A 24,927-nucleotide genomic window follows, 5' to 3' on the forward strand; every position below is an offset into this window, starting at 1 on the left:
ATTGCAATCAACAAGACTGGTGTGGAGATGATCTCATTCAACATAATTTCAATATTTCTTTAACTGCTTTGATTAGGTGTTTTAAAACATTTACATGTGCTGGTATGTGTAATAGTAGAATAGCCTTGATTAACTCAGCCTGACAGACTTAAAATTTTACTGATTATAACAACTGACAGACAATCATTTCTTAGAGAGAAATTTACTGAAAGGAAATTGGCTTCACTGGGGCAAACCGTTGGTAAATTGGGTAAATTAAATATTAAAGAACATCAGAGCAATTTCAATCATTTCCAGTCACATTAAAAGTGGCAATTCACTGAGTTCTCCACAGAAAGAAACAGCTCCCATTGTCTGCTCATAAACATTATACTGAGTTACAAAATATAAAAAAAATAAAAAATGAAAATTACTGCAGTATTGCTTTTAGATGGACTAATGAAGAAATGAAGATTTAAAATTCTATTATTATGCATGTCTGTAAGCTTTTGTTCAAATAGAAATATATTTCTCATAATGAATATGAGCAACCTGCTTCCAAAACAACATGCATGAAAAATAAAAAAAATACTGATATTCCAAGAAGGTGAATGCAGATACACACAGAAAACACAAATCCCAGTTTCATTAAGTATTTCTCGTGGAGAAATCGAGATCTCAAATCATGGCTTTCAGCCCTCATTAAGAAACCACCATGAAGGATCTAGATGAAATGTCTAAATAAAAACACGGGGTGTCTTTCAGGAGATGGAACAGGTCATTTCCTAGTCAGAAGGTTGTTGGTTCGAGATACTAGTTTGTACCTCTAAAAAGGACCAGCCAACGAAAGAAGCGTCTATATAGCTATATTATTCCCTAATTTTCCCCTAATGGATGTATGGTGGATGAGTGTGTTTTTTCATAACTTATCCATTCGGTAAAGCTTTCAGTTAGCAGTGCAGTCTCTATGACATGTGCTAACATTGGTTAGCTGTAGCTAGTAGTTGTCTGCTAGGCCCCACCTCCAGTTATAGGAGTAATTGAAGTGTATCTCCCCATCATGTTGCTGATGTTTGTCTTTGTTATCCATTTTTACCAAACTTGGTTAATGACTTCTCAACTCAGCTTCAACCAGGTACAGTCCCTTGGGGGTCAGAAAAATAACATGGGCCAAAACACTAACAATGTGGCTTGAAAATGCAGTCCAGGAGAACTGCCATTTGAAGCAGACCCCAAAACCAACTCCCTTGAAAAAAAAAAAAAAGAAAGGATTTTTCTGTTCCATATGCAATAATGATAAAAAAAAAAACCCTGTTTCTTGTTGCTTGCCATTAATGCTCCATAGGAATAGCATCATCCTGTAGTTCAATTTCTCTGAACTGTTAGTTTGCCTGCCTATTGATCCTGCTTATCGGTTCCACTTGCACTTGTGCTAGAATCAGCTGATTTCATTTCATGTGCGGGAGCAGAAAAATAGTGGCCCAGTCTGCATAGTGGATATGGACATTACTTTTATTTTTACTGCATAAAAGGACAAAAGTACAATGGTGAAATGCAAACTGCATTATGCTGCTAACGCATCGGCTCATTGCAAGCCTCTGCACAGACAGCATGCTAACGCCAAGCTAGCCAAGAACCCAGAGTGATGTTAAAGTTGAGTGAATATTGACGCCAGCCCAGCAGCCAGACCATTAACTTTAACAAGTAACAGAAGTAGTGATAAGCAATCAGGCTATAGTCTCCATTTCTACCTGTTCATGTTCAAGTAGAATCACTGTGACGGTTTCTTTAAAATCTCTTTATACTGGTTATATCTTTGCTTTGTGTTGTCAGCTTTTTGTTCACAACTAAAAACTAAGAGAAAGTTCATGTGTGTCCTCATTAGAATAAGTGTTTGTGCTGGTGTGTGAAACTGTAGCCTATGAGTTTGTATTAATTAAATTGGTAATTATGAGATGACGCGTTTCACGTCATTTTACAGAGAAATGTTAAAATAATGTAACCCGTAGGAAAACAAATGACTTTCTCCTGGGAGTAATTAAAATCCATTACTGCATTACTGCAGCGGATGTGCATAATATTAACGTAACTGCCACAAACGTCTTTGTGGCAGTAAAAGTGATTCTGACGTTAAACATTAGTTCTGCATGACTTTTTTGCCAGGTAACTTGTGCCCCACCTGTCAGAACTCTGCACCCCACCAGTGGGGCACGCCACACACTTTGAGAACCACTGCACTAAACCAACAATACATAGTGCAAGTAAAATACAAATTGTAGTGTTATTTGGCTGGTAAAAATTCACGACTCTCAAAGTGCTATATTTCTCAAAAGGCTACATTTCTCCTAATGAATATGAGTGGCATCCATCTGCTACTCCTCAACTCACAACACAAAGACCCTTATGTAATGCAACACAACAAAACCTATGAACAAGAAAACAGATTACGCATCCATTATGCTCTCTGCAGGAACTATCAAGTTAATTTTTATAGCAGTAAATGAAATTAGTGGCTGCAGGAAAGGAAAGGAAAATTGTAAAAATAAAATGAAATAAAGGAATGCCTGGAGAATGATCTGCAACAACCTAAAATATCCTAATTTAAAAAATGTAGGTATAGTTCATTGGTATGGCAGATCTGATCATCTGGTCAGGTCTTTCAGGTTAACAAGCAAAAAAAGAAAGCTGACTTGTATTCAAAAGCTTGGTTGTTAATTAAGTTCATCTGTTTGATGCAACACTTGAATCGAAAGCATGAGAAATGCTTCATAAACTGGTGTCAGTTAGAAGTGAATAAACAGCAAACTCATTCAATGTATTCAGAGTTTTATAATGAACCAGTCTGTAAAAAGCAGGATGTACCTGACAACCTCCAACTACAAAACTGTGTGGTCTTGTTCCATACTTAACTGACACAATACGATTTATATCTTGGTGCTCTGAATAATGATGGATATGCTCGCCCACTATTGTCACCGTCTTTCACAGACTTATACATTACCATGAAAAAGTATTTGCATCCTTCCTGATTTCTTAGTTTTTGCAATGTTGTTGCACTTATATGTTTCAGATCATCAAACTAATTTTAATATTAGACAAAGATGACCTGAGTAAATTCATCAATTAATTACCCTAATTGCCTCACTCTTCTTATCAGGATTGTTTTAATTCACATTGGAGGGTTTTCAGACTTGGACGGTCTGTTTAACCCTTGTATGGTCTTCATTTTTAGTACATGCTGGTATCCCTTGGGTTGAAGTGACTCAGGGCATTGTTTGGTGTTTTAGTCTAAAATAAAATTTTACTTCGTAAACCATTAACATATATTTTCTTTATCTCATTTTCCAACAGTAGAGAAAACATATGTTTAACTAGAAAATGTATATTCGGAAGAAACTGCAATGTGAATGCTGATAGCTTTCACATTGCTTTTCACCTAAATAGAAAAGTGTAGAACTGATGAAAGCTGACATTTACACAGAAGAAGTTGGAAAGTAGCTGAACAGGTTTAAAATGTACATTTGAGAAAGCTGAGTAATGACAAAAGAAAATTTAGAATCAAAAACATCTTAATGAATATTAAAAGTTCATATTCTTTAAATCACTGAATGACTGAAATGTGGGAGAATTCACTCTAGACAGCTAAATGCTGTAAGTTTAATCATCCAGTCACAAGAGTCATCATCTGATTCCAACTGCCTAGATCTGAACCACCTGTGTGCAGAAGAGAAATCCACCAATGAACAATAAGCTTGAATTTAGCAGGCCAAGCAAAATGCTCTATCCAGTAGGCCTGCACTAACTACTGACATACTATTATTCTGTGGCAAAACCCTGTCAAATCTACCTCGGTGCACCTGTTGAAAAACTGCTTCTTAATCCAAGACTCTAACTCCTGTCAAAATCAGTTTCAAACCACGAGGATCCCGAGGACTTGTTCTACACAACAGTGTATTCTTTATGTTCCTGCTGTCAAAAATGTGGTCACAGAAGCGATTTAAAAAGTGGGGTCATTCCTGATGTTGAGATAAACTTCTCACTAAAAATACAATGTTGTTTTTTTTTAGGTATATAACGAAGCTTTATCTAAAGGATGCTTACCCTCAACCATGTATGATACCACTATCACTTTAATCCACAAGCCTGGTAAAGATCCTTTGGAGCCAGGTTCGTACCGACTAATAAGTCTATTGAACGTAGATAATAAAATATTGGCAAAAATTCAGGCTATGCGATTAGAGATAGTTCTCCCAACAGTTGTGTCGGAGGATCAAACGGGATTTGTAAAAAATAGACAGTTATTTTTTAATATTAGAAGGCTATTAAATGTTATAAGCTCCTGAGGATGTTTTACCAGTCGGTGGTTGCTGGAGTACTTTTCTATGCTGTGGTGTGCTGGGGGAGCAGCACAGCAAAGAAGGACTCATCCAGGCTGGAGAAACTGATCAGGAGGGCTAGCTCTGTGGTCGGCATGAAGCTGGACACTCTGGTGACAGTGGCAGAGAAAAGGACATTAAAGAAACTGCTGGACATTATGGACAATGCTGGGCATCCTCTGCACACGGCCATTAACAACCAGAAGAGTCTGTTCAGTGACAGGTTGCTTCTCCCCAAGACAAGAACTAACAGACTTAAAAACTCCTTTGTCCCACACGCCATCAGACTGTTTAACTCCTCTCTGGAGGGGAGAGGGAGGGGAAACAGGAGGACAAAGGAGGGAACAACTAAGCTGTAGTGCCTCTTCACCTCACTGTACAATACCTTGTGCAATACTTTTGTAAATAGTCAACAGTGCAATAGACTCAATACTTGAAATGTGCAATTCACTTGTATTTTTATTTTTATTCCTATTTATTCTATTTATCCCCTTCGTATATTTTATTTATATTGTCTCTGTATTTATATATATGTGTGTGTGTATAACTCTGTAACTTCGGTCGTTGCTGTGCTTTTTTGGAAATCGAATTTCCCAGAGGAACCCACCCGAGGGATTAATAAAGTTCTATCTTATCTTATCTTATCTTATATACATATAATATTTATGATCAATCTGAAATACTACTCTCACTAGATGCGAAGAAGGCCTTTGACAGTGTCGAGTGGGATTTCCTCTTCCCGACCCTGTCAAAGTTTGGCATAGGCCCAAATCATATTTCCTTTGTTAAGCTGCTTTACACAAAACCTCAGGCCTCAGTTAACACAAATACGATAATTTCTAGTCCTTTCCTCCTCCACCGCTCTACAAGACAAGGGTGTCCTCTGACCCCATTGCTATTTGTACTTGTCATAGAACCTCTCGCCATGCAATTACGCTCTACAAAGAATTATAAAGGAATAAGGAGATTTGGTGTAGAACATAAGGTGTCTCTCTATGCAGATGATTTGTTGCTATATATCACTGACCCTATTAAACCATTGCCAAAAATTATGAGTTTTAACTGAAGTTGGGAAAATTTCTGGATACAAAATCAACCTAAGAAAAAGCATATTGTTTCCTATTAGTTCTTTAGAAAAGTTAGATAGCACTACATTGACTTCGTTTCCTTTTACCATCTCAAATACCTTGGAATAAATGTAACCCGTGAATTCTCTGGCCTTTTCAAACATAATTTTATTAATTTATACCATCAAACTGAAAAGAACTTGGAAAGACTGTCTAAACTGCCCATCTCGCTTGCTGGCCGAATAAATATCATTAGGATGAGCACTTTACCCAAATTCTTATTTTTGTTTCAATGTATCCCAATATTGATCACAAAAACTTCTTTCAAGAAAATAGACCAGTTAATTTCTCAGTTTATCTGGAACAAAAAGACACCCAGAATAAAGACCAAAGACCCAAGATTACAGGAGGAATGGGGTTGCCTTGCTTTCAGCTCTATTATTGGGCCTGTAACATACGTTGTATGTCATTCTGGGGTGGGGAACATAGACCTGATTGGGAACGGATGGAAAGTATGACTTTTTTCCCTAATACTCTTAAATCTTTGGTTTTTTCAAATTCAGATCCGGGTAAGTATAAATGTAAAAATTCGGTAGTATCCAACTCACTAAAAATTTGGTCTCAGATTAGAAGGCATTTTCATTGGCGTCAATGTTCAATCTTTACACCATTAACTCATAATCAAGCATACACATTGTTCTCAGGATCCACATTCCAGCTATGGACTTCCAAAGGGATACACACAATCAAGGATCTGTTTATTGATAATCTTTTTCCTTCGTTTCAACGACTTCAGCAAAAATTTTCCATAGAAAACAGACTTTTTCAAGTATTTACAAATACGTCATTTTATTAAAGAAACGTTTCCATCCTTTCCGAATGAACCACAAAAACTAGTTTCAGATGATCTGTTCCTGATGAACCCGCTAAAGAAAGGAGCTATTTCCAGGATCTACAACCAACTTTTGCAAATAGTACAACTACATTGGACCACTTGAGAAACGCTTGGAGTGAGGAACTGGATACTAACATCACTGAAGATCAATGAACTAAAGCACAAGAACTCATTCACTCCACTTCTGTCTGCTGCAGGCACGGACTACTACAATTTAAGGTCCTGCATAGGCTCCATTTGTCTAAACTGAAGGTTTCAAGGATGTTTCCAGGGGTGAACTCAAGATGTGATCGATGTGACCAGAATTCTGCCTCATTGTCACATACGTCTCCTCCCAGACCCAGTAATGGCACTTGTTGGTGCAGCTACAGTTAAATACTTAAATAACAAACAAATTCATGTTTTGAGTTTTATAGCACTGCTTGCAAGACGCCTTATACTTCTAAATTGGAAAAATAACCCCTCCCCAACTCACTCTGCTTGAAATGATGCATTGTGTAGACACAATGTATCATTTACAGCTGGAGAAAATTAAGTTTTCACTGAGAGATAATGTTAAACACTTTTACCTAATTTGGCAACCTTTTATAGATTACTTCAATAAGTAAACTGGGAGGGAAGGCCTCCTCCCATATCTGCTCCAAGTTTATATATATATTGGTCTGGGCAGGTGTATTGTTCTTTTGGGGGGGGGGGGGGGGGGGGGGGGGGGGTTGTTTTGTTTTGTTGTTTGTTTGTTTGTTTTTTCTTCTCTCTTTCCCCTTTTTTTTCTTCTTTTTTTCTTTCCTCCTTTGTATATACTCATTTAGGTATATAAATATGTATGTATAGATATAGAGATGTGATGGTTAATATAAAAAAGAATAATTAAAAAAAAGAAAAGAGCAAATTCACTTTAAAAAAAAATACAATGTTTTTCTATGGGTCAGTTAGAAGGTTATCCCTGTACTTTGAGCAATACAGTTTAAAAATTTTATATCGCTGAACTTTAAAAGACACACTGTTGGAAAGAGAACAACAGTGGCTACGTTTTGAGGGTAAAATGATGGATGTAGAGCAAACACTGTGGACACAGCAACAGTTGAAACAGAAGACTCTGCCAAGATTTAATATTAATCTTGGCAGTGACAGACAGAGCTCATTAAGCAGGCAGGTGTGAGCCTGGTTGCTATAGAGCAGGGGTCGGCAACCCTAGGCACGCGTGCTACAGCTGGCACTCGAAGTCTTAACTGATGGCACGGCCATAGCTGGACTGGCCATCGAGCATACCGGGCATTTGCTCGGTGGGTCGATGATTTTTTTTCTTTTTGTAACGGTATAAACAATGAAAGGTGGTGGATTGGCCAGATGTTGGCCGGGGTGTAAAAATAACTCAGTTGTTTGGTGGTAGCTATGGCAGCTTCCACAGATTCAGTAACAACAAGTGGTGGAGGCCAGCAGGTGGATGAGAGAAAGGGGAGGCAGGAGGAGGAGAGACCCGAGGCGGCCGCCAGTCCGAGTGTCAGGTGAACTGAACTTCAGGTAAGAAGTTATGACCTGCAGTCTATCTGTGTCAGATATGAACCAAGTTTAGGTGGAGTTTATTTTCGTTGTGCTGACTTTTTACAGTCTGTTACAATAACTCGTACTGCGTACTAGCTAGCATGACAGAGTTTATATACTGCTGGGTGGGTGCTTTGATGTTACTGATAGTGAATTTTATTTTATTCATAAGATTAGTTAGTAGAGTTGCCAATCGTCCCGTAAAAAGACGGAATCGTCCCGTATTCAGAGGAAATATTACGCTTATCTGGCTTATGATAGGAAAAATGAATTGAGACTGTGTCTTTATTAACATTATTACATGTACCAACCATTGTCAGCTTTGTTTTGAGAAGCTACTGTCCCAGTTTGTATGAAGTAAGTAGTCCTGCAGCCATTGTGGCCTTCTGACACATCTAATACCACCTGTGTCCCTTGGTTTCTCTCAGCAGCTCCTCCTTCTGGCTTCATTGTATAAATTTACACGTTCAGTTTTTTCTACTTTCAATTACTTTAATTGCTTCTTTGAGAAGAATAAGGGCTGTTTATGGGGCAGTCAAATGATTGCCTCGTGTGACACCAAAGAAAGCGTAATGCCAATGAAATATTTAATAATCAGCTACCTGCAGTTATAACAGTACCCAAGTGTACTTTGCAAAATATGTTTGTTTGTTTTTATTCACACAGGCTTCCGTACCATATACGCAAAGAGTAAATTAGTAAAGGTAAAGATGAAGATGAATGTGATTTCTGAGGGTAATCACAAGATTTAGCTCTAAGATTATCTATAATCTCTGACCTTCAGTTTTCTAGCCACTTCCACATGGTTGTCATAGACGAGGACATCGGCAATGAGGTTCTCCCTCTCCTTGGAGAAGGACAACTGTCCCTCTGTGACATGTGGCTCAACAATTACCTTCAGCAGAGTGTGAGGACACCTGGTCCCATCCCACACCTGGGAAAATAAAAAAACATGATATAGGTAATGAGCACGACACACATTTTTGACCTGATAAAAGCACAGAAACATGCAGGTGATGCTCATCTGTCACTCTAATTTTGCAGCATTTTGCAGCCCGTACAGTCTCAAAAAGCTCTATGCCTGAATACAAACATGGTGCCTAAAAAGCAGAAGCAATATCACGCTGTATTGGAATAGAATCATGAAAGAATCACAAAGCCTGAACAGCTATTTGAAAACAGGCATTACTAAATGGAACAGAGAAAGATTATGCATGGTGAGTTGTCACTGGCCTCTTACAACATTAAGGTTCTGGATTTGAAGGTTCTGGTCAGGTGGCACCAACACATGATCCCAAGACTACAAGGATGCAAGTATTCTTCCACCAATTGTCACTTTTGGTGTCTGAGTGAATCACCACATTCCACTGACAGTTTTGATCTTCTTTTTGATGAGGTTTTCTTTTCTTTATCAAATAGCCTGCTATAATTTGAAAAACATATTTTCCTGATTGTATGTGTTGTTGCATAACAAAAGACTCTAGAAGTGGGTGAGAACTGATTGGCAAGAGCCTGGCGTTTACTGCCAAATCCTATTCAAATTTATCTCCCCCATCACTGGCAGGAAACCAGTCACCACTTACAGCGTAGCTTCTGTTCTCAAACCTGAGGTGTAAAGTAAAACACATCAGTAGCAAAACAAAACACATGAGATCTCTTCCCAGTTGAAGCCACAAGATTACAGATGTTAATTCACGTGGAAAACAAAGGTTAACAAATTCTTTCAAAAACATTCACATGGAATTGAAAAGTGCTTTTCTTCAGGTTTCTTACCCTCAACAAGGTGCAGGTGGTATCAACAGGGGCCTTGGCCAGCAGCTGGCAGGTCAGGTCAAAGTAAGCTTTGGGCTGAACAGCAGACAGTGGGACTGTGCTGGTAACTGAGGCGAAGAGAGCCTGACTGGCAGCCCAGGATCGTAGCTCCTCCACCGTCCGCTGGTCGTCTGGGTCAAAGTGGAATGAACGGCTGGATGTCCGCGGTTCGACCGGTGCACCTTTCACCCCATCAAATGTCACCACAGAAAAACCAAAGGTGTTGACCAGCGTGATGGACTTGTTGAAAACTTGAGCCTGTGTAGACAGATGTAGAATTATTTATTACATTTCACATGAATAAAGATTATTCATCAATACATTAATATTACTATTTATTAATAGAGGTGATTTTGCAATATTTAATTCTCACCTGAAAATTTACAAATCAGTAGGGCAAAATATAGATACTAAACACACAAAATGCACTCTGCAGTCTTGCACCTTAACTCTGTGCATGCGAACAATGTCTCCATTCCGAAAGATTTTGGGATGGTCCTCCAGTTTCTCACAGAAGATGGTGCAGCCAATCTTTTCATTAGAGTGGTCAGTAATCTTCAGGCTAGAGCAGAAATCTGTGAAAAGAGAACTTTATGATATCAGAAAAAAGTGTCTAGTCTACCATAAAAACAATTCAACTGTTTCAGAGACTAGGACAGTAAGCACCAACACTTGTCTTCTTCACCTGTCCCTCCTGAACCTTCCTCCTCAGTGTGTCAAATGTTAAGCTATTCCTTGGGCTTTTTTGGTAATGATACTTCTAATGCAACCTGGCTTTAGCTTTGGAGGCCAAGCTCAGTGAACTGAAGACACAGCTCGACACCTGTGAAAATCCTGTAGCTAGCCAGGTACCTGTAGTAGGTGCAAGCGAAAGCAGTTTAGCTACAGTTTAGCTACTGTCCCCAACAGATTGTCCCAAATAACTGGGAAATCAGACTGGCTGAATGACTGTGAGTAGGAAGGGAAACTATTAAACAGAAGCCCGAAAAGGTTGATTCTGTTCATCTGGACGTAGTGTTTTCAGTAGGAGAAATGTTTCGTCACTCATCCAAGTGACTTTTTCAGTGTCAGCTGACTGCAGGTTTCCCCAATCTTATAAACAGTACATTTTAACAATGACTGAAACCAGCCCACTGATGAACAATGGGCTGGGAGGTCAGTTCCCTGATCATTAATACGCAAATTCTAATGATCACTGATCAAGAACCATTGATCAATGGTCATGAGTACCATTCACAGAGGGTAAAGTAAAGGGAAAGACCATCTCTGAATCGAGGAGGGGGTCTAAGGGTACATTTTTCACCATCTTACAATGCTGTGATTGCAGCCATTCCCCAACTCTCTTTTGGAGAGGAGGCTTCAGCCCCTGCTTTCCATCCAATTGGTTAAAAATAAAATGTTTATTTTTATGTTAATTTTGTTGCACGTGAAAACCTTTGTTGTCATTTTTAACTATATTCGATGGCCTCTTGGCTGTCTTGCAACAGTGTCAGCATGGGAATAATCACTGCCAAGAATAGCAATAAAAAATAACTTAATTTGATTTTTTGTGGTTCATTTATTCACTCAATCTTTTTGTGAATTCCTTTGTGCTTTGTGTTCATAAATCATGCCAATACTCAAACCACGAGTATTGATTTCACTCACCTGTAAATAAGCAAGCCTCTATACATGCTACATAAGAGACTTTCTTTAGAAATGGAAGTAATAAAGAACTATGAAAACACTTTAGTGCACATAAAATTGTATTATTTGAAAGTTTTGCATATAGTATCAAAAGTAAAAATAATTATTTTGCAGAAAAATGTCCTCCATCAGTGTTATATTTAGTCTATAACTGACTGCAAAAGTATAGTTTGGATATAATAAAGGCATGAATGAAGATGAATTGATAGAATAAAAGTGGTTTAACTTTAGTTAAAAGTCTTACAGAAAGTTGAGTTTAACATAGTTTGATCCATTTTAAAGTTACGGTGAATTAATAAAGAAAAACCATGACGCCAAAATTACAATGGGATGCCAGGGGCTCAAGATCTGAGGGGGTTCTTTTTATGTTTAAATAATTCTTTGAGAGAGACGCAAAAGTGGATGCTCAGAGGGCTTCATAGACAGGTTAGAGTGAATAAGTTCATACAGGACAGCAAACCTGTTTCTGAGCTGCAGATCACGTGGTCGGGGAGATGAAGAGCTTCTGTTTTTAATGCCAGACATTGCCACAAACATCGATAGAAGATGAATGCATTTTTTGACGAAGGCTACTACGGAAACAAATAGCCTGCTGAGTGAAGCTACTTAAGTAGCAACTAGCACAGCTTTATCCACCTTATCTTCTGGTTAAAAGTCCAACTAAACTCTGATATGGGTTCCTTACTGACCTGTACCACGGCTCTTAAAAGGCTGTTTGAAGAACACCACTACACCATACACATTGACAACAGATCCAGCTTTCAAGCTGTCCAGTTTGGCATATGTGTACTTTGGAGCCTTGGCTGAAGAAAGCTGAGGAGAAGCAAAACTGTGTTAAAACACCAATATGAGCATGTTAACATTCAGCCACAGACACGCCGACAGATCATGTCAATTCTGCACTGATAAATTCTGCAACTTAATACATGTCCTGTATTTGAGGTGTTAAATGCTACTACCTACAATTATACAAAAACAAGTATCTGTTCATTTCTGACATCTTCCTTGTGCTCCTTTAATATTTTGTATTATGACTGAAGACAACTGAGCAAGTCCCAGAAGCAGCCACTGTGAACAGCCATCGTTGAACAGAGGGGATGGCTTAAGATGCCAAAAATCCAGACTTTATGTACAAAATCAGCTTTAGGTTTTAAGGCTTCTGAATATTGTCATTTAGACAATTAAACAATTAACTGTGTAATTTGAGGGTTTTTTTTAAGCATTTTGGCTTTAGCTAAAAATATACTTATTATCATCATCTGCTGATTTGTACATGTTTTAAGCCATTTGTGAAAACAGCAATAGCAAGCTTTAAGGATTGGAACTGACACAAGTTTAGCAATTTCAATTCCATTACAGATATCACTGATCGATTCGATTCCTTATTGATTCACTTATCGATTGTCATTGTGTTCTCATTAACTGACCAAGAATTTCAAGGAATTGGAATACTGAGAACCGGTTTTCTGCAAGACCCGGTTCACTTCCAATCCCTAGCAAGCAGTTATTCAAAGCTCGATTTTTAAAGGCTTAAAGAAGCTGTTAAACAATGACAAATAGGCAGACACAAAAGTCTGGGGACATCCCAATTCACGGAAGGGTATGTTAGGACAGCCCTTAAATGACATAAAGCATTCTGACAGCTACCAGACCTCCAAGACACACTCCAGCAATCTCTATAACTAAACAGGATACTCATTCTGACCTCAGCAGAGACTGGGGATCTCCTTTTGTTGGCTGGTGGGGATCTGGGGTTAGGAAGCACTGGACGCAACACCTAAAAGGAGACAGGAGAAAGAGGTGAGGTGAGGTGCTTTAGTGATTTCCCCCCCCCCACGTTATAAGGCCTTTTGTCAATTTAAGACTAATAAATGTTTAAGATGATTTTGAAGACCTTGTTGGACGTCATCAAAATGGATTTTAATGAACTGTTAACATGACTTTATATGACCTCTATAAAGTTTCCTGTACATCTCCTTGGCAGACATAATGCCATGTGATTTGCAATGCAACAGCATTAAGATATACGGCAAATTTAGAGTCACCAGGTAACCTCAAGTGCATATCTTTGGATTGTAGGAGGACATGCAGAACAGTAGTAGTCACATTAGTAAAGCATGTGTGATTAAATGTTACTTATTAATAACAGCAAATGTAATGTTTTAGTTAAGGGGTCGGCAACCCTAGGCATGCGTGCCACAGTTGGCACGTGAAGGCTTAACTGATGGCACGACCATGGCTGGACTGGCCATCGAGCATACCGGGCATTTGCTGGGTGGCCCGATTTATTTTTTTTTTTGTAACGGTATAAACAATAAAAGGTGGTGGATTGGCCAGATGCTGGCCGGTGTGTTGTTTGGTGGTGGCATCGCAGACCTTCCACAGATTCAGTAAAATTAACAAGTGGTGGAGGCCAGCAGGTGGATGAGGGAGATCGGAGGCAGGAGGAGGAGAGCCCCGAGGCAGCTGCCGGTCCACGTATCAGGTGAACTGAACTTCAGGTAAGAAGTTATGACCTGCAGTCTATCTGTGTCAGATATAAACCAAGTTTAGGTGGAGTTTATTTTCGTTGTGCTGACATTTTACAGTCAGTTACAATAACTCGTACTGCGTACTAGCTAGCATGACGGAGTTTCTATACAGCTGGGTGGGTGCTATGTTGTTACTGATAGTGAACTTTATTTTATTCATAAGGTTAGTTAGTTGAGTTGCCAACCGTCCCGTAAAAAGACGGAATCGTCCCGCATTCAGAGAAATTATTACGCGTTTCGTGTTGAGCTGAGAGGGGACGCAGTTTGTCCTGGACTTCAGCTACAATGAAAAAGACACAAAGCTGGAATTATTCTTTGTCTTTGCTGCACAGCTGCCTCTTCCCCTCTCATTCTCTCCCCTCTCTCTCCTGTTGCTACTGAAACTGATCAATGATCAGCTGATCAGCTTTTCTCTCTTGTTTGTTTATCGCCCACTTTGCGCCAGAAAGAAGATACCGCCAGATGTCGCGCTAAACAACAGCAGCACGTTTAAGCTTGATCAGCTGTTTTTAGAATTTATTTAATATTAATTTCTAGTATCAGCTGATGTTTGCTGGAGCCACAGCTGTAAAGCTGCTGGTCATGATGTTGGTTTGGATATGTGGTGAGAGGGAAACATGAGGATGAAACCAGGAGATGTCCTTACTGGATCATCAGAGCTGAACAGGTGATGGAGAAACAGGTTTACCTTTTAGGTGACATGAATGAGTTGAAGGGAAGTTATGAACGGTTTCTGAGAGACAAATAACACCAGGATCTGTTTCTAAGTAGCTGACAGCTGGTAACTGTGCAGGGGCGGGTCTAGCAAAGTTTTGCCAGGGGGCCAGGTAGGGCATTAACGGGGAAAGGGGGGCACAAAGAAATACTTTTCTTTCTTATTCTCATTTAAAATGTTATTAAATAATTATCTGAAGCTTACAACCAAAGTTTTTATCTGATGTAAAATGTAGAGAAATCATACATATACCAACAAGACTGTACATCCCTGTCACAACAGTGTTTGTTTTCATTCAAAGGCTTTATGGCTTTTTTTTTCTTACATTTTATTTTTGCATTTAAATTAAACATAACATGCTTATACAAAATCAACCAAGAACAATTACTGTTTTTAACATTTGTGAACTTATAAGCATGAAAGGAAAAAAAAAGAAAGGAAAAAAGAAGAAAAAGAAGAGGAAGAAAAAAACAAAAAAACAAAAAAAATAAAATAAAATAATTCACGCGGAGTGTGAGGCATGAATTATGATCAGTTATTTTTTTAAGAATTCTAGAAATGGTTGCCAAATCATACAAAAACTCGCCAGTTTCCCCTCTCTATCAAATCTTATCTGCTCCACCCTGGCCACAGACACCATCTCATTAAGCCACCTGTTAAAACACGGGGCCGAAGAAGACCGCCACTGTAAAAGAATAAGTTTCTTTGCAGCCAGCATACCCATTGTAATTATCTGTTTTTGTGAAAAGGAAAAAGATTCGACTGATGCAAATGATCCAAGTATAGCCAATGTACCATCACGTGGTACTTTTTTCCTAAATTGGTTTGAAAACCACATAAAAATCCGGCTCCAAAAAGCATTCAAAACCGGGCAATGCCAAAATAAATGTGCAAGGGAACCTTCACCGACTTTACATCTGTCACATAAGGGGGATACAGAATTATAGATCCGGTTAAGTTTAAGTTTAGAAAAGTGTAGTCTATGAATGACTTTAAACTGGATTAGTTTATATCTGGCATTTATTGAGCCTTTCTGAATATTGGACAAACAATTTGACCATTGGTCTTCCGACAGAGGGACCCCGAGGTCTTCAGCCCATGTTTTCTTAATTCGGTCGGAATCAACTGGGATTGTAAAGCACTTAACAAACTGAGATATCAAATGTTTAAAATCTGCTTTCCGAATTATATCAAAGTAAGTATAACTTCGTGACTTCAGTGGAAAGTCTGAAAAGTTTTGTTGAACAAAATTCCTTATTTGAAGATAACGAAAAAAATGTGATTGAGGTAATTGAAACTTTTCTTGAAGTTGAAGGAAGGACATAAATTTGTCATCTGTATATAAGTCCTCAATGTATTTCAATCCCTTTTCCCCCCATTCTAAAAACACCCTATCCATTTTACCTGGTTTAAACAAGTAGTTACAAAGGCTTTATGGTTTTAATACCTGGTGGGCCAGTCTTTAGTCAAAATGCCCGGGCTGATTTTTCACACACAGTGAATTAATCTGAGAAGGTGCATTAAAAAATAATTGGCCGCGCCAGCGGTGCACATCGCAAATTAGCTCGCATAGACACATTAGTTGTGCCTCTTCTTAATGACGGTATCTTAACTAACAACCCCAAGTACCAGATTCAACTTGTAATTGGCTAAAAATCACTTAGCCTACTGGTGAGAGGGACGTTGTTAGCTTTCCACATTTCGACACTTCAAATGCTTCAGGAGCTTTCCGCTCAGCACAGCATCAGCACCACGGAAATACAGAGATACATCCATAGACAGAATTCACAAGATGTTTTTGGAACTTTCAGGTGTATGGACCAATATTTTATTTTCTGATCAAACCAGAAATCTTTAATGAGCAGTTAGATTTGTCTCGCATTAACTGGCTGAGTTAATGCCAGTTAATGCAACATCGAAGCAGCTGGAATCCACAGCTGTGCATGTTCATGGAGCTGCATTTTCACCTGCTGTGCATCACTACCTAACAAGTTTAACTGTCTTCAGAACATTGCAGAGGCCTTATTGACAGTATTTGGCTCTACATATCTGTGTGAGCAGATTTTCTCTCACATGAGTGTCCTCAGGTAGCCGTCTGAATGCTGGACACTTGGAGACCTGAGTCTCTGAGTGGGAGACCAGAGATCAGAGTGTATTAACAAACATGCCATATTGGCCCAGTTTATTTTTCTTATCATTGTTGTGAGGAGACCATAAATAGCATTTGTATTTTCTGTTGTACAGTTCATTTGCTGTTATGGAGTCTTTGTTATGGATAAAAAGTGTCTTTTTTTTGTTTCAAAATAGCTGATAACTATTCACTGATAGCTGCCAACATCTGCGAACAAATATAATTCTATAAAGTGGTTCTATATAGTGTGTAACTGTTAAGACAGAGCGTTATTAAATTTATTGCTAATGCAATCATATGGCACATTGACTTCAGAGGAAATTTTAAATGGCACTCATCATCAGAAAGGTTGCCGACCCCTGTTTCAGTTAATATTATAATCTTGATTATTTATGATGAAACATCATGGAGTTATTGAACTTAAAAATAATTTTATAATATATATATATATATATATATATATTTTGTTTTTAATTTTTTGTTACATTAGTCCCTTTTACTTTTGTCACCCAATGTCAGCTGACATAGGCTTCAGCCCTCGAAAACCATATATTGGACAAGTAGTTAAGAAAATTGATGTAGGGATGATTAGTGTTGCTTTTTAAACACGAAAATATATGAGTCAACATATATAAAAAGTTCTGAAGAATAAATTAAAGACAGGGAGCATCAAAGAACTGTCAAATTGTGAATATGAAACAGAATTTTTGCATTAATGCCTAATGCTAATGTATACATTACTGGTCCTTACATAAATGCAGGCTCCATCTTCTGTTAGCAGCAGGTTACAGGGGTGCAGATTGTCCTTATGAACTGTGGGAGATTTGCCCACAGTGAAGCCAGAGGCCACCACTACATCCTGTAAGAAAACACAAGATTAAAAAAACAATAACAGGAGAAATCAGAAATTTAAACCCAGAGAGCTGAGAGACAAATCATGCAACTTTTCTTCCAGAGGGAGAATTGGAGCAGCAAATATTGCGCCCTGAGAGACTTTTGTGTTGGGAGCAAGACGTCAACACATCCCACAGATGATAAGCTGGTGAGAAAAGTGTAGATTGTCTTTTGTTTGGCATGTCAGCTACCCCAATATGGCTTCAAAGCCTCCCCTCAGGGCTGACAAGGGGACAGCAGATACTCTGAATAATCATGTTACAGAGACACAGCCTGACAAAATCTTTGGGATATATGGCTGAGTGCAACAGCTCAAGCTGTGATGACTTCCAGCCTTTAACAAGCTTTATGGGAGCTTTGAGTTCCATGAAAATGCTACTGTGAGGAAACCAAAAACATAGTGATATGCAGCTGGGGAGGATTATCGTTGATGTACTCAATGTCTCTGCCCTGGACACAAACAAATTCAACTCTGCAAAAATGTCACAGATGTTATACAGTACAGTATCATAGCAGACTGTCACAGTGAGCTGGAGCAAAACTGACAGGAGCTAACCGAGATATTTTAGTGTTACACTTGAAACGTGAGGAACTAATCAGGTGAACAGAACAGAACTCACCATTAAAGTCTACTCTTTAAAGCTATTTAAAGTGTTAAAATCCAGTCTTTAATATTACCAAATGGAGACATGTCCTGGAGACATGACAAGTCTTTGCTCTTTGCAAATATTTGTTATTACAATAAAATAAAATTCATAAGATAACATTGATAACGTATACTTTATACTATTGTATTTTTTAGAGCATAAGATTCCATTACTTCAACCAATCAAAGACACAAACACAACTCACCACTGATTTCTTCAAATACTCTATGTGCAAAGTGATTCAGCTAATCAAAACAAAAAAGAAATAATTTTATATTCATCCACAAATCACACGAATGCCCCTCAGCTCATTACACATTTAAGTAACAGGTTTTATGAAAGAAAATTATAATTTCCATTAGGGGTGGGCGATAGAAACGATGTACGATAGAAACGATATAAATTTGGCCAATGATAGAGATTTTGACTATACCGTGATAGGGCATGTTGATGATGCCATCACGCTGTGCCTGTTTTGATCGAAAGCATCGCAGCAGGTAAAACCATTATCATCTGCAAATTATGCCGATCGACAGTCATAGCAAAGAGATGAAGCACTTTTGAAATACGGGGAAAGGCAAAAACTGCGCTTCCTCCACTTCCGTAACATTGATTCATTAATGTTGAATTCTCTTGCAGCTGCTCTATTCCCATGTTGTTGCAGTATATTAATAACTAACCTCGTATTGTGGATGAATAATCTCAGTTGTTCTCCTGACTGAAGTTTGGCCCGTGTACAGCATCCTGCTATGCAATTGCATTTGTCCCTGACCACCAGAATCCCTCACGTTAACTTTTAATGAGTGGAAAAAAAAAAGTTGGTGTTCATCCTCCAGCTTCACTGTGCTAATGTTATGCTAACGTAGCTGTGTCGCTAGCAATCACGTAGCACAACATTATATACCAGGTAGTCCAACTTCAGTAACCCTGGAAACGCCACTGCTGTTTAGTTTTCTGTCTTCATTATTTTGGAAGTGGTATCAGAGCTGAACGTTTTAATTAGTTTCAAAAATCTCTCAGTCAGAACATGGTATGTCATGTTTAGGTGGAAACTAGCAAGCTAACTTCCCGTTAACTTGTAACTCCGTTAAATTTAATAAATTCTGTTTTCATGGATGCATGGATGTTAAACTTAATTGTTACACCTGGTAAAGCAGCAATGCTGATGATTTTATTAGAGATGGAAGAATTTAGACTTTTTAACTCTCAGTGTTCGTTTGACTTTGGGACCTGAAGCGGACGGAGTTTTGGACCCAGATTACTCCGCGAAGCTCCTCACTACGGCAGCCGTAATGCTCTGACAATCCATCAAAACATTTTTAAACAGATTTCTGCACGTCAAAAATCGGTTCGAGGTCAGTAAGCACAACCAGAATTCACACATAAGGCACACTCGATTTTTGAGAAAATTAAAGGATTTTAAGTGTGCCTCATAGTGTGGAAAATACGTTATACAGAAGAAAAGAATATATCGCGGTATATATCGTAACCGCACGTGCTTCAAATTATATCGCAATATGGATTTTAGACCATATCGCCCAGCCCTAATTTCCATTTGGAAATAACATAATACAACTCATTACAAAAATTGTTTCTCATTCAACACTCTGTAAGTGTCAGTTCTTAGTTTCAAATGAGCAGGGTATTGAACACCCTCTCTTTGGTGGGAATGAAAAACTCCCTTTTAACAGGAAAAAACCTCTGGCAGAATCAGGCTCAGAGAGGGGCGGCCATCTGCCACGACCGGTTGGCGGTGAGAAGAGGAAGACAGGACAAAAGACATTGTATGGGAGAGCCAGTGATTAATCATAATAATTAGACCAAGATAAAAGATGGGTGAGGGTCGGCAGTTTCTAAACCAATCATCTGCCAGTATTCCTTAAATGTATTTACTGTAGGGGTTAGTCTTTAATGAATAAAAGTATTTTTTTTTATAAAGTAACATCATAGATAAATTGAATAACTTCAGAAATAACAAAAAAACATTATTATGGATAGTTTCATTTGGTCTCTCACAGTTGTGGCAATCATTGGCAAATCCCAAACCCTGCATTTAAGTGTTCACTAAAGACTAATAACAACTCACTAATAACAGCTAGAACAGCTCAAATAAAACCAAAGCCAAATCTTTTTGGTCAAAAATGCGATATGGCTTGTGTTCCTTAGACTTCGTGAAGACATTTGATGTGAACATTATTTTAACATTTTTTTCTAAATGGTGTGATGAGCCTCCTAATCTATTTTGTTAGGTTATGTCACTCATGGAAGGAACGAGGAATTTCTAGCCAACTGGTTGTCATCAGGAGCTAATAATAAAGGCCATTATAAAGCACTGACATGTTTTTCTCTTGCTGCTCCTCACATGGTAAACAGCCTCCCAGTCTGATAGACCCTCAAGCAAACACCTCACCACTGTTTACTGATTTATGACCCGTTTCTACCTTTTGCAAATAAAATAGTTAATGCGTAACTTAGTTGTGTGGCCTCCCAATTTTGTTGCAAAGTAGAGCCACTTGTAACACTGGCAAACAGTACTGACTGGAAATAGCAAATATACAGTTAAATATTTGGACACAGATCCCTTTTTTCTAATTTTGATTCTGTACATTAACACAGTAAATTTTAGGTAAACAACTCAGATGCAGTTGCGGTTTGGCTTTAATTCACTGGGCTGGACAAAAAGATTGCACCAAAAATGTGGGGAACTAAAGCAATTTTTTAAACACAATCCCTTCATTTCAGTGACATCACCAGATGTTGGGTTTCCTCCTTTCTAATGCTCTGCCAGCCTTTACTGCAGCGGCTTTCAGTTGCTGTTTGTTTCTGGGCCTTTCTATCGAAAGTTTAACCTTCAACAAGTGAAATGCTCAGTTGGGATCAGGTGACTGACTTGGCCATTTAAGAATATTCCACTACTTTGCTTTAATAAACTCATGGGTTGCTTTGGCTGTATGTTTTGGGACATTGTTCATCTGTATAATGAAACTCCTTTATCAATTTGACTGCATTTAGCTCAATTTGAGCAGACAGTATGTCAGACAGACACCTCAGAATTCATTCAGCTGCTTCTGTCCTGTGTCACATCATCAACTCTTTCATGCATGATTTATGATAACCTCATCTTTAGCCATGAAAAGATGAATAATTAGGGATTAAATAACAATAATTACAATGAAACATGTCATATATCTATAGTAACATTAAACGACCAGTGGATGGCAGGGTATTGAGTGACACATCAGTGTCCAATGTAGTGGTTTATGTACAAGTATACCATCAACACTGACACAAGTACAATAAAAACAGTCTTTGAATAGCTGTCCACTGTAGTGACCACTATGCATGAAAGGGTTAATAAACACTAGTGTCGATGGCAGCCATACATGCCCAAACCATCGCACTGCCTTCGCTGTGTTTATGATGTGGTATGCTTTGGATCGTGAGCTGTTCTACACCTTTTCCAAACTTTTTTCTTGCCATCATTCTAGTAGAGGTTGATCTTGATTTCATCTGTACAAAGAATGTTTTTCCAGAACTGTGCTGGCTTTTTTAGATGTTTCTAACAAAACCACTCCTTAGTTTTTCAATGTAAATAATAGAGGTGGGAATCACCATACATCCCACGATACGATATTATCACAATACTCAACGCACGATACGATATTATTGCAATTTTTTTAAATATTTTGCGATATTCAGATTCTGTACATAAAGGTAAACTTTATCAATATTCATTTTATCTAATATCAAAGTCTCACACTCAGTCTTTCTCTCATTTCAGTCAGTTTTATTGTTGACAAACTTGAACGGTTTGTATTACAGTCTAGTCCAACTTAACTGAATGCAACCATCTGGTATAGCTATTCTGAACTATGCAACTTATGAAAACTACCGTATTTTCACGACCATAAGGCGCACTTAAAAGTCTTAGATTTTCTTCAAAAAGTACGGCGCGCCCTATAGCGCAGTGCGCCCTGTGTGTTGTAAGGAGGACGTAGTAGAGAACACCATGAGAACGCTAAAGGGTGAAGTGTGGGCGCAACCCTGAAAATGGCAAAGAGACAGGCTTATGAAGCACAGTTTAAACTGAAGGCCATCAGCTACGCGGAGGAACATGGAAATCGAGCAGCGGCGAGAGAATTTAAGATTAACGAATCGATGGTTCGCAAATGGAGGAAGCTAGAAAACAAGCTCCGGCAGGTCAAGAAAACGCAGCTGAGTTTCCGCGGACATAAGGCGAGGTGGCCCGAGTTGGAGGAAAGACTCGAGCGGTGGATCATCGAGCAAAGAACGAGTGGGAGAAGCGTTTCGAAGGTCACCATTCGGCTAAAAGCAGTTTCACTTTCACTTTTTATGAAACGGTGCCATTTTCCCATCCGGACCAGGACTACGGTAGCGCAGCAACTTCCAGCGGATTATAAGGAAAAGCTGGCCATCTTCTGCTCCTACTGCAGCAAACACATCGGCGACAAAAACATCCAGCCCAGCCACATCACAAACATGGACGAGGTCCCGCTCACTTTTGACATCCCGGTGAGTCACACTGTGGAGAAGAAGGGGACCAGCACGCTAGCGATACGCACAACGGGGCACGAAAAGTCTTCTTTTACTGTTGTGCTTGGCTGCCATGCTAATGGACAGAAACTGCCGCCTATGGTGATTTTTAAGAGAAAGACTTTGCCTAATGAGAAGTTTCCAGCAGGAATCATCATTAAGGCAAATGAAAAGGGCTGGATGGATGAGGAAATGATGAAAGAGTGGCTGAGGGAGGTGTATGTAAGGAGACCAGGTGGTTTTTTCCACGCATCACCATCGCTCTTAATCTGTGACTCTATGCGTGCCCATCTCACAGCCGATGTGAAAAAACTAGTGAAACAAATGAACTGTGAGCTTGCTGTCATTCCGGGAGGCCTGACAAAGGAATTCCAACCGCTGGACATCGGTGTGAACCGCCCGTTCAAAGTAAGGCTGCGAGCGGCCTGGGAGCGATGGATGACCGATGGAGACCACAGTTTCACTAAGAGTGGAAGGCAGCGCCGGGCGAGTTACGCCACAATTTGCCAATGGATTGTAGATGCTTGGGCTAACATGTCTGCTGGCACTGTTGTTCGAGCTTTCGCAAAAGCCGGCATCGTTTCCGAGGAGCCGCACGGCACGGAAAGTGACTCTGACAGTGAAGAAAGTGAACCTGGCATGTTTGATGGAGATTTAGCGCAGCTGTTCAATTCAGACACAGAGGATGAGGACTTCGATGGGTTTTATTGATGATAAAAATGTGAGTACCAAACTTTGTTTTGCTCCTGCTTTATTTTTAAATACGCACACTTGTATGCTTGTCTGTTGTTGATGATGACGATTACTGGTAATAAAAATGTGAGTAAGGTACCGAACTCAGGTTTGCTCCCGCTTTATTTTTAAATACGCATACGGTACTTGTATGCGCCCTATGGTCCAGTGCGCCTTATGTGTGTGTTAAATACAGTAATGGCACACATAACTGAGACTGCGCCTTTTAGTACAGTGCGTCTTATGGTCGTGATAATATGGTATGCAACTGTACGGTATTCAGCAACTGAAGAATTTGAAAGTAAATTAAAACAAAATATAATTTTACATTAAATAAAAAAGTTTTAAACTTAATTAAAATAAAACATGTCTTAAATTAAAATAAGTAAACTGTCATGTTTACCGTGGCTCAGGGGGTTAGGGAATCGCATCTGTAACCGGAAGGTCGCCGGTTCGATCCCTGGGCTCTCTGTCCTGGTTGTTGTGTCCCTGGGCAAGACACTTTACCTACTGGTGTTGGCCAGAGGGGCCGATGGCGCGATATGGCAGCCTCGCTTCTGTCAGTCTGCCCCAGGGCAGCTGTGGCTACAACTGTAGCTTGCCTACACCAGTGTATGAATGTGAGAGTGAATGAATAGTGGTATTGTAAAGCGCTTTGGGTGCCTTGAAAAGCGCTATATAAATCCAATCCATTATTATTATTTATTGCTGCCAAAAAACAAGTTAAACACATTTGGACAGTGTCAGGATTCTTGCTCAGAAAAAGGATCAACATGCTCTGAAGTCAGAGCATGTTCCAGTCCACAAAAACTTTTTTTGTAACAAAATATCGATTTCTGCTGTCCCTGTATCGATACATGATTAGCAAACAAAATATCACGATACTACACAGTATCGATTTTTTCCCCCACCCCTAGTAAATAATACAAACTTTAAAATGCAACATTTATTACTCCATCTCATTCAGCCTTGATGCTTTGTGAAGACAAAAGTCTAAAATGACTTAGTTTTGAAGATTCAGAGTAGGGCTGTTCGATATATATCGGATGACGATAAAAAAAAATCTATCGTTTCATTTTACGCTATCGTTTGTTTCGTGGTGTCGCAAAATAAAATGTTTACGGCAATATTTTCTCATCGTTTTGATGATCACTGTAGTGGCTATATTAATTTCTTAAAGTTCTCTCTTTCTCTTATATTTTATATAACCACACTACTGACAGACAAGCGCCTGTTTTTATGTGTTGTTGTTAGCAACAATGACAGTAACAACATCGCGTTTCCGCTTGTTTGTGTTCCACATAAACCTTTCATAATAAAGCTCAAGATCCTGTTGAGACTTTTCAAAATAAACTGAATCACGTGA

General features: G+C 38.9%; 1 protein-coding gene across 6 annotated transcripts in view; it reads right to left on the bottom strand.

The window, feature by feature from the left end:
* Positions 1 to 24,927, bottom strand: part of pot1 (protection of telomeres 1 homolog) — a 60,491-nt gene that overhangs the window by 22,719 nt on the left and 12,845 nt on the right. For all 6 annotated transcript variants that reach the window (XR_013910543.1, XM_026174769.2, XM_026174768.2 and 3 more), the window contains exons 5-10: positions 17,486 to 17,593; positions 13,063 to 13,134; positions 12,047 to 12,170; positions 10,116 to 10,246; positions 9,633 to 9,929; positions 8,638 to 8,793 (exon numbers count right to left, since the gene is read on the bottom strand). Coding sequence is in view for 5 of the 6 variants with exons in the window: in XM_026174769.2 (XP_026030554.2) it covers positions 8,638 to 8,793; positions 9,633 to 9,929; positions 10,116 to 10,246; positions 12,047 to 12,170; positions 13,063 to 13,134; positions 17,486 to 17,593 (888 nt within the window). In the remaining variant the exon portion in view is untranslated. The remainder of the gene's footprint in view (positions 1 to 8,637; positions 8,794 to 9,632; positions 9,930 to 10,115; positions 10,247 to 12,046; positions 12,171 to 13,062; positions 13,135 to 17,485; positions 17,594 to 24,927) is intronic.

Source organism: Astatotilapia calliptera, chromosome 7, assembly GCF_964374335.1.
Source record: "Astatotilapia calliptera chromosome 7, fAstCal68.1, whole genome shotgun sequence".
NCBI lineage: Eukaryota > Metazoa > Chordata > Actinopteri > Cichliformes > Cichlidae > Astatotilapia > Astatotilapia calliptera.